At 45.0% G+C, this 10,798-nt stretch overlaps 1 protein-coding gene across 1 annotated transcript in view; it reads left to right on the forward strand.

Annotated features, from left to right (window-relative positions):
* The first annotated feature begins 3,534 nt into the window (after positions 1-3,534).
* LOC118100973 (rho GTPase-activating protein SYDE1) overlaps positions 3,535-10,798 on the forward strand; it is an 8,817-nt gene continuing 1,553 nt past the window's right edge. Inside the window, exons 1-13 of the mRNA XM_035146539.1 lie at positions 3,535-3,719; positions 6,100-6,368; positions 6,622-7,117; positions 7,205-7,546; positions 7,666-7,858; positions 8,035-8,198; positions 8,323-8,442; positions 8,530-8,618; positions 9,357-9,491; positions 9,624-9,750; positions 9,827-9,993; positions 10,244-10,493; positions 10,615-10,798. The exon at positions 10,615-10,798 is cut by the window's right edge and continues 98 nt beyond it. Of these exons, the coding sequence (XP_035002430.1) occupies positions 3,635-3,719; positions 6,100-6,368; positions 6,622-7,117; positions 7,205-7,546; positions 7,666-7,858; positions 8,035-8,198; positions 8,323-8,442; positions 8,530-8,618; positions 9,357-9,491; positions 9,624-9,750; positions 9,827-9,993; positions 10,244-10,493; positions 10,615-10,798 (2,621 nt within the window). The 5' untranslated portion in view covers positions 3,535-3,634. The remainder of the gene's footprint in view (positions 3,720-6,099; positions 6,369-6,621; positions 7,118-7,204; positions 7,547-7,665; positions 7,859-8,034; positions 8,199-8,322; positions 8,443-8,529; positions 8,619-9,356; positions 9,492-9,623; positions 9,751-9,826; positions 9,994-10,243; positions 10,494-10,614) is intronic.

The raw sequence follows: 10,798 nt of genomic DNA on the forward strand, positions 1-10,798 counted from the left end.
GATCAGAGGTTCTTCCAGGAGCCAAAACAATGAAACTGCAGGCTCCAGTCTGTTCCAAATAAAAAGAGTCCATGCTCTGAACAGTCCGTGGAAAATGGAGGCAGGTCATGCATACGGATAAAATCACAGTTCATTAAAAACAAAGATGCATCTAAACCAAGACCTGCTACTCCCCTTAAAATTATGCTTGTAGCTGGTTTCCAGACCATGTCATCATTCCCTGTTAGGTATCTTTGTATGTGTTGTAGTCTGAAAGCTGCTGTTCTGCTCCCCAGGTGCAGAACAGCACCCCTTCCTTTGGCAGGTATAGTACACTCTGTGGTATCCAGTGTAATTCGTCCCAGAGGAAGTTTAACATGATGGACTGCACTTTTCCTAGCAGACCAGCAGGGAGTTCTATGCATTTTAATTTGTGCCAGAGGGTTGATGCTACCAGGTTGTTGATAATTAAAACTCTTCCTCTGTATGACATTTGAGGTAGTAGTCACTTCCACTTGGCCAACCTCCCCTCCACCTTCTCCACCACTCCCTCCCAGTTCTTCCTTACCATGTCATCAACCCCTTAATGAACCCCCAGGTACTTTAGGCCTCCTTCCTCCAGCGTAGCCCTCCTGGCAGCTGAGGGAGACCTGCAGACCATCTCCCAACTGCTAAGGCCTCGCTTTTTGCCCAGTTAACTTTAACAGCTGAGATTTTTCTAAAGGTTTCAATAATGATTCCTAACCTGTTTACATCTTCTTCTTCTATATCCTCCGTGCTTTGGACCCAAGTGTAGACAGTACACTTTGTCATGCATTTCTCTCCATACGTCCTTTAACCTGTGAGTTTCCATCAGCTGCTTCATGGCACGTTTTGAAGCGGCATGAGGTTCAATGTGATTTCTGTCCAGCTGATCGTTCTCTGTGCAGTTGAAATCCCCTCCCAGGAATATAAACTCTTCAGGCCCACACTGATCTCATTTAAAAACTGAACTCTGTCAGGTCCTGCGTTGGGAGCGTATACATTTATAAAAACAATAGTAAAAAGTTCATATTTGGCTCTGACCACCATCAGTCTGCCCTTCAGTACTTACTCCACAACATGAGACTTTGGCAGAAGGTTTCTAGAGAACAGGAGTGCCACTCCTCCACTGGTTCTGCTTAAATGACAAAAAACAACCTCCCCCTTCCTCCCCCTCCTCCAGTCAGTCTCATTTGAAGTGTCACCACGTTCTCCAGGATTCTGGAAACAAAGAGGAGGTTAGATATCGTCCGGATTAAACTTTTATTAGGCTTTTAAAAGGAGGTTTAATTACGGCTAGTTTGAAGAACCTTGGTACATCCAATGATGATTGTTTAAATGGAGATTCCCTCAGTTTTGTCTGACAGGTTGCAGGCAAGGGCCTGTCCTCCCTGTTTGTTCTCTGTGATGTGCCAGACTTCAGTGAAGTGGCCGATCAGGCTCGATTAAGATAATTCCCGCTCTTTAAGGGCTCTAATTGAACCTGACATTTCTTTAATTAATTAACAGAGGAGGTTAATGAATTCAGGTTTGACTGGCGGCTCCAGATGTCCAAACCTGCCCCGTCCTCTGTTTTTAATTTGCTGACTCGTCCTCCGATCATCCGGAACCTCTCCTCCATGCTCCTCACCAGCATCCAACAAAGTGAGCTGATGGACTTTTATTGTGAAAGATTTGACCTATATCGTGAAAGAACCAGAGAAAGTAAAAATAAAATGAACAAAGTGAAATCAGAAGAAAGAAGAGAATCAGGAAACAGCTGTTACTTTGACAAAATCCCTCTTTGATCAATAACTAAAAATAATCTTAAAATTAATTGAACAAATACTGATTCACTTTTATTTTCATGTGTTTGTGAACCATCGTCTTCTAATGACAAAAATGAAGTTAAAAAAATTGACATTGAACATGAAAGTAAAAGTTAAACTTTACATAAATCTATATATTTATTTGTATGTAGCTTTGAACATGACATGTTGGTTGTGTTAGTTAGTGACACTTGAGTTCGTTTACAGATGATGTTACAACAGAACTAATTTTAAACACAAACTAACTCACCCACAAACAAAATAAAATAAAACAAGATCAAATAAAATGAATTCTATGAAATAAAATAAAATATGGTAAAAAAGGAACAAAAACACATGAACCATCTGAGTAAAAGTGTAATTATCTGATCAGTAGTTTTTAGTTTAGTGTCAGTGAATCTGTTTCCTGGAGTTTGTCTCCATCTTGTGGACGAACACAGAACTGAGAAACAAACTATGTATATATATATATATATATATATATATATATATAACTATATCTGCAGTATTTAAATGTTTTTATATATATATAACTATATCTGCAGTATTTAAATGTTTATATATCTATAGTATTGTGTAGTGATGCAGCACGAGGGGAAGCACTGGGAGAATGCACAGCTCTGATCAATCCACCAAGACCAACCACTGAGTTTAAAACCAATGAACCCCGCTGGAAGGGTTAGGGTCATCAGGGCCGGGTCAGCCCCTGAACCCAGGGGAGTACCCTACCTTGTGCCCAAACTCACACACTGACTGTGGACGCTCCTAAGGGTGAACTGGAGGAGGAGGAAGATACCCCAACAATGGAGATATGCAGAAGGTGTTTGGGTTCCAAAGGAAGAGCACTCTACCAACAGCTGATAGAGTCACTGTTGCCAAGCTGGGAGGAACGGATGGAGGAGGCCACCGAGCAGAAGAGCCTAAGTATGCTGAGCTGGTGGAGGAATGCCACAAACGGGGGTGGTGTGCATGGTGTTTGCCCATTGAAGTGGAGATGAGGGCTCACAAGCTCCAGGGCTTCACTGGTGTAACAGAAGACTAGGTAGAGCTTCGGTAGAGCTTCAGAGGCAGCAGAGCTTCACAATGGTTGTGGATCACGAGGAACAGTGGGAACTGAACACTCTCTACATGTATGTTACAACTATCTGCAGTACTTAGGTCTTTGTATATGTCAATGTTTATATATCTATATCTGTAGGGTTTTAAGGTTTTAATATAAATGCTTCTCATATTTTTTATGTTTTTACATTTTCAATGCAGCAGCAGAGCGAGAGCAAGACAGGAAACATGTGACAGATGCTGCAGGAGTTAAAGTGCGAGTGAGAGCTAAGGTCTGTGACCATACTGGATGTCGACTTTTATTTTGAAACTCTTTCTATCAGCAGACAAGAGCAGAGGTGTAAATGATGTGAGTTGCCATGGTTACTGGAATCAGGAACACCTGGGCCTGTAAAGTAAAGTGAAGTAAAGTAAATGTCAGATGTTACAGGACTAAAATAATAATAATGAAATGTCAGTAATGCAACAGAAACACGCTCAGGGAAACATGAAGGATATGATGAGTTCATTTCTGATTTTAAAGGAACAAACTACATTGCCCAGGATTCCTCAGTTTTCCTTGTCTCCCAGTGGAGGGAGGAGCGTGGGAGGAGGGACGGGAGGAGGAGGGGGAGTTTGGGAAAGAATGTGAGGAATTTATATCCTGTTCAGAGTCATGGACTGAGGCATGAGGGACGAGGAGCTGTGATCGTCTGTTCTCCGGCTGGATCAGTCTCAGTGTGAGGACAGGGGAGGACGGGGGAGGACAGGGGAGGACGGGGGACACCATGGCCGAGCCCCTGCTGAAGAGAACGTTCTCCAGACTCAGAGGAAAAGACAGAAGCCACAGGAAGACAAAGTCTAAACTGAGCGGTGAGGAAACAGTTTGTAACATAAGTGTTTGTAAACGCTGCTGCAGAGACAAGAGGATGTCCATTGTCTTCATCCAGAGGACATTCTCTGTCTTTGTCCTGAGAACATTCTCTGTGTTCATCCCGAGGACATTCTCTGTCTTCATCCTGATGATGTTCTCTGTCTTCATCTTGAGGACGTTCTCTGTCTACATAGTGATGATGTTCTCTGTCTCTATCCTGTGGACTTTCTCTGTTTTGATCCTGAGGACATTCTCTGTTTTCATCCCGAGGACATTCTCTGTCTTCATCCTGATGATGTTCTCTGTCTCCATCCTGTGGACGTTCTCCATCTTCATCCTGTGGACATCCACAGCTGCTTCCTGATGTTGCACTGTGTCTGTGGTTCAGTTCTGTCTCAGTCTTGGTTCTTTCTGGATTAACTCTTTACTAGATCATCAGACTCTGTCTTTTTTAAGATGACTTCAGACATGTATCCCAGCATGCATTTCACTGAACAAGCTGCGATGATGTGACTGTAGAGCTTTCAGTCGTGGTCATCTTCAGGGTTAGACTGTCAGAGGAACACCAGGAAAATTCCTGTTACAAACCATATTTTAGTTATCTAGCTGAACTTAACCTTACATCACAATCAGGCTTAGTGATCACATGATGCTGGTTTAAACTCGTTAAGTGAACTCAGGTTTTCTCACCTATAGTAAAACTGTTCATTAACCAGAGTAGTATTCTCATTGTGTGTCTGACAGTTTTAGTCTTGCAGCTTCAAGCTCAGCTGCAGGAAATAAAACACACAAGTAAACTGTAAAGAATGAAGAAGACTGATTTTCATATACTTACAATACAACAGGTACAAAACTTCTATTTCTACTGTATTTCGATATCAGTACACACATGTACAATGACGTTTGAAAACAAGTCAGATACTAAGTATAATAAGTAGAAAACCATAAAGAACAATAGAAACTAAAGAAAAGACATTATTAATTTTGCTCCTACGGGTCAGGCTGGTTCTGTTGGGCTCCAGCAGCTGACAAAGGTTTATCCTCTGAGGAGAATCTAGATCTTTCAGAAGCTCGTGAGAGGAGCTCAAAGGATCTTGTGGGTCTCTGAAGACCCTGGTCCTCCTCAGAGACTCTAACAATCCACACCAGCTCCACAGATCCTCTGCTGTTACATGTTGATTTACCCTCTCTCTCTCTCTCTCTCTCTCTCTCTCTCTCTCTCTCTCTCTCTCTCTCTCTCTCTCTCTCTCTCTCTCTCTCTCTGTGTGAGTAACTAAAGTAAAAGTTTAGTGAAAACGCTCAACTCATCAACACACAAGTTTAATGTTCCACTTCCTGTTTACAGAGTGGACCACTTCCTGTCATTAGACATGTGTGTGTAGTTACTTCCTGTTTGTCTGATCTTTAGATACATTGACTGACAGTTGTTGTTGCTGTGACCAGAGTATAAACTTGACAAATTCAAGTTAACCTCTGGTTTAAGTTACCTAGGTAATCACCCTGGTAACTGATGCTGCAGGTTAATTAACTTCTGACCAATCAGAGTCATGGCTGAAAAGTGTTATATTTTAGTTTTCATGAGTCATGTGACGTGAAACAGATGTTAGTTTGAGTTTTCGGCTCTGAAAGGCGCCGTGTGTGTGTCTGAGTGTGTTTGTGTTGTGACTAATGAATAGTGAATAGCAGCACTGTGCTTATTCTAGAATACAGAGAAGTCATTGACATCTGCGCAGACACATAAACACACACACACACACACACACACACACACACACACACACACACACACACACACACACACACACACACACACACACACAGTCCTCTATCAGGTCCTCGTTGACATGACAGGAAATGGACGCTGACCTCTGGATCGTGTCACTTCCTGTCTGGTAAAACATTGCAATGAGGTGGAGACGAAACATGGAGATAAAACAAGAGGAAAACTGGACTGATTCTGATCATGTGACTCCATATGAAGCATCATGTGACTGGAGAGTGATCACATGACTCAGAGATCACTTCACAAACTGAATAAAAATCAAGAAGGTTGGAGGAGAATTCATTGGTTCTTAATGTAGAACCTTAAAGATCTGCAAGGTTCAAATGTTACTGGCGAAGTTTCCAGGATCTTTGAGATGGTTGAATTGGGTCTAAAATAATCCTACATTTGTCCTCTAGCAGCTTTAATGGGACTAAGGGGTTCTTGAAATTATCAATATATTATATTATATTATCTATTATTATTGATTATAGATTGATTTTAGGTTGATTATAGATGGGTATAGATGGTAATAGACAAACACAAAGTAACTCACTGATTTCGAATCAAATTGTCACAGTGCTAATAATATCTGTGTATGTGTGTGTATCCTCCAGATGATCCAGATGAGGTCATGTCATCTTACTCTGATCAGACGTCATCATCACCATCAATGACGGCAACAGCGAGAACAGCGCCACTATCAGACCCTGACCCTCCTTCAGCATCACGTAACCACATCACAGTTGCTAAGAAACAGCACTGGGTGATGCAGGGGTCTGTCGCTCTGTCCTCAAGCCCCACCCCCAGGTCATTTCCCTGGGACTGCCCACCAGCGATATCCCAAGATGCACCTGGGTGGACCTGCAGCCAAATGCAGGATAAGGTACAAAAAGTCATGTGTAGCTGTGATGGCTTCACGAGATGAAACTCCTTCTACTTATGATCGTGTTAGTTTGATCATGAAAATTCTGTCTTCTTTGAACCCTCTGTTTACAACTTCTTCTCCTCTAGCTTCAGGTAGTTTTACTCCTGATAAATGACACCCCCCTCTGCTCACTCTGTTCTTTCTTCTTCTGTTTTCTTGAATTTTTGTATCCTCGTTTCTCAAGTTTCACACCCACGCCTTTTACTTCCAGATGGAGCAGTTCAGCGACAGGAAGTTCATCTGTCTTGCCTCGGACATTCCTGTCAGTTCTACAACAGTGTTGCAGGAAGCCTCCCAGTTAACAGGGGGCTCCACTGATGTCCCCACCACCTCCATCAGCACCAAACGCTCCGGACAACGTGCCTACCTGCAGAGCCTGGATCGCAGCAGCCGAGCCTGGGTACTGTCTTCAGGAAAGTCCCAGGCTTCAGAGGATGCCTGTGGCCCTCCGGAGGACAGCGGCAGCAACATCTGGTACAACCCGATCCCAGAGGAGGAGGACGCCCCCCGCAGGGAGGGGGAGGTAGGGAGGAGGAGAGAGGAGAGGGAGGGGGAAGGGGGTGCAACAAATAGGGTGGGGTCAGAAGATACTAGAGGAGAAGAAGGAGGGGTCAGGTCGATGGAGGCTCGTAGCGATGAACATCCACTGGAGGGCGCTAACCCTAGTGTCAGCTACTGTACTGATGACATCACAGCAGAACTCACAGGTGAGAACACACGTGATTTCAGGTTGGACCTGGACATGTTTCATACAGACACAAGTTACATTTAACTTCCATCTCTTTCCCCCTCAGACCACCCCCCCTCTGACTATAGCCCCTCCTCCCAGAAGAAAGGAGGCACACCAGGTAGTGTGATTGACAGGCTGAGGTCTCCTGGTACAGTGAGGAAACTTTCTCAAAAGATGAAGAAACTTCCCGAACTACGACGCAAACTCAGCCTCCGCTCGTCATCTCGAGCTCATCGCCAGGCAGATGACAGCAGAGGAGGCGGGGATGAGTGTGGCATGAAGAATGTGACATCATTGTTGACGTCGTCCAATCAGAATGTGATCAGCAGATATCACCTGGACAGCTCCGCCCCACCCACTCGTCCCCTGCGACAATCGTTGAGAGGATGCTCCGTGAGTAAAGGAGGTAAAGGTTCATGTAAAGGGTCACGGTACGATGACAAGAATGAACCTTCTCATGTTTTTCCAGCTGCACACACCTGTAAGTGAAAGTACCAGGATGTTAAATGTCGCCTTTTCTTTCAGGTCATCTTAGCGATGGAGATTCTCCCGAACTGTTGCCTCGGCACCAAGGTCCTAAACCTGCAGCTTCTCAGGAAATGTTGTGCGATGTGAGTTCGTTCCGGTTGTACCCGGGCTCTGATCCACCTCGATGCAGCCAGAGGGTGACGGGTTTACTGACAGTCCACCTGCTGGGCCTGGAGGAGATGAAGACCAGGTACACGACAACTGTACATAGTTTTATTACAGTGGCATCTGGTGGACGTTAGTGGTACTGCAGCTTAGTTCCAAGTTCTGTTACAACTTTTGTTGTACGAATCTGCTTGAAAGTGGTTGATCGTCAGTCTGGGGAGGTGACAGATAAACAGTTAAAATGGTTGCATTTGCTCTTAGGTCGGAGGGCAGTAAGGACGTTTTCCTCGCCATTCAGGTTGACGGGGTGACGAGAGCGAGGACCGCCCTCCTAAACCTGCGAAGCTCCGCCCTCTCGTTAAACCACACCTTCCACCTTGAGCTGGAGCGAGCTCGCCAACTCCGCATTGTGGTGCTGACACCAGGTGAGGTTATTGAAATTGATATTTTACTAGGAGGCTGCAGGAGAAGTTCCAGAAAATGTTAGGGTTAGGGGTTTTTGTTCTCACAGACAGAACCTCCAGAACATGTTATTTTCCTGTATTTCAGCCAATCCCCAGACAGGGGGTGTGTCTAAACCAGGATCTGATGTTAATCAGGCTTCATGCGGTCCAACCAGGAACAGAGTGTGTTGTCTGGGCGGAGTCTCCATCCCGGCACTGTTTAAAGGTTTCCTTCCCTCAAACATAAAATTCACATCTAATGTTTAACTGTATAAATATTATAAATATAATGAAACATGTGTGTGTTGTTCAGGGAGTCGTAGTCAACAGCTGTGTGTGAAACTGGAGCCTCGAGGACTTCTCTTTGTCAAACTGTCTCTGCACGAGAAGTGGGACACACAGGTAAACACTGCGCTCACACCAAAGTGAATCTTCATTTTGCATTCCTAACACGAGTTTGGCAATCGGATCTTCATCATCTTCATCAGTTCAACATCTTCCTCATCTTCATCAGTCAAAGGCAGAGGGTGACTGGGACAATTATTCAGGCCAGGAATTGGACTCCTTTCCAGGCAAAGCACCAGACCCCTAATTTGATAGGCTCACCCTGTTTGTTGATGTAACGTTACCAGACTAGTAAACAAGTAGGACACTAACCCTAACCCTAACCCTAAATATAAATAGAATTAGAGAAAATTAAAAACAACATAAAAAAATAATAGTAAGAGCCAATGAAATAACAATAGAATGAGAGAAGATAAAAACAAAGTCATAGAGTAGTAAGAGTCACCCAGTAAGTTTAGAATGAGTCCACAATTCAAACCCTTGATTTTAGTCTACAAATAGACTAAACAGGCTAGAGTAAGTACATAAATAATTAAATAGGATTAGTCACAGGTAGTTAAACGACTGAGAGTCACCCTTAGGCTCTGAGATGTACTGGGGCACCAGGCCATGTAAAGGTTATAAGAACCAGAAAGGTCCATTGACTCATTTCTGCTTGCTACATTATTGTTGATCAAGTTATCAGAAAAAAGACCAACAGGAAATGTCCCAGTGCTCCCGATGTGCAGTCCACCACTGCTCAAAGGTCTTCATCAGTTCACCCTCTTCTTCCTCTTCTTCTTCTTCCCTCCACAGGTCAACACTGACACATCACCTGTTAATGTGTTTGGGGTGGAACTGCACCATCTGGTGGAGAAAGAAGGTAGTTCAGCTCCGGTTCCTCTTCTAATCCAGAAAACAGTGGCAGAGATCGAACGGCGAGGACTGAAGGTCTGGTTTTTTTTCTGTTATCGGGGCTGTGATTGGTTGTTTGGGTTGAGATGTGTGATCACTGCAGACTCGTCATCTTGTTACGATGCAGTGTGCGATGGTCAGTCACATGATCCCATGTACATCCGTCAGGTGGTGGGTCTGTACCGACTGTGTGGATCTGCTGCAGTAAAGAAGGAGCTCAGGGATTGGTTCGAGAGGAACAGTTCAGCCGTGTGTCTCAGCGAGGACCTCTACCCTGACATCAATGTCATTACAGGTCAGAATTCATGTGACTCTGGTGGTAACAGATCACAGTCACTGGTTACTGGTGCTCATGAGTATTGTTTCTTCAGGTATTCTGAAGGATTATCTGCGGGAGCTGCCATCACCGCTCATCACCAGGACTCTGTACCAGGTCGTCAGGGACACGATGACCCTAAGACCCTCACCCACGGCTTCTGACCCCCTGGTGGCCCAGAGCACGGTGGAGCTGCTGTCCTGTCTGCTGCCCCCAGAGAGGGTAACAGTTACTACAGTTATCAGTAATCCTACTGCTAAAGTAATTCTCCCTACAGTAATCCTACAGTTCAACAATGAATCCTGCTCTAACTCAGGGAACCCAGACTCAGGGGCCTAAGACTTAGTCACCTCAGACTCAGGGGCCCATACCTTGATGGCCCCTCAACAGTAGTATAAATTCTGATCAATCAGCTCTGTCGTTGTTCAGGTCAGTACTTCTCCTGTCTGCTTCTCCTCATTTCTGTCTCCAGGCAACTCTGTCACTGCTGCTTGACCATCTTAGTCTGGTGGCTTCCTTCAGGTCGTCCAACAGGATGACCCATCAGAACATTGCCGTTTGCTTCGGCCCAGTGCTCCTCACCCCGACCCAAGAGGCCTGGAGGGGAGGAGAAGGAGGAGGAAGGGCAGCAAGGGGGAAAGGGTTCGGTGAAGAGATGGCGAGTGCGGTGGATTTTAAACGACACATCGAGGCGTTGCATTACCTGCTGCAGCAGTGGCCAGGTGAGACAGGGGGCGCTGCAGCATATGAGTTCTTATTCTCAACTATTCGAAACTCTGCTTTTGCCATGGAAACTACTGTGCTCTGCTTCTTTTTTTACTGTCTGTATCTCCTTTTGTTCAGTGCCAGTACGTGACCACAGCCGCGACTCCCCTCCTCCCTCACCCACCCTTCCCCATCATCCCCTGGGCCCACAGCAGCGGCATCCTGTGCTGCGATTAGCTCTGCCTCAGAATCCTGAGGGGGAGGTAGTGGTGTCACGGCGGGGCCGAGTTGGTCAGTCCCGACTGGAGAGTCCACCACCGAT

Source organism: Hippoglossus stenolepis, chromosome 21 (genome assembly GCF_022539355.2).
Source record: "Hippoglossus stenolepis isolate QCI-W04-F060 chromosome 21, HSTE1.2, whole genome shotgun sequence".
Taxonomy (NCBI): Eukaryota; Metazoa; Chordata; class Actinopteri; order Pleuronectiformes; family Pleuronectidae; genus Hippoglossus; species Hippoglossus stenolepis.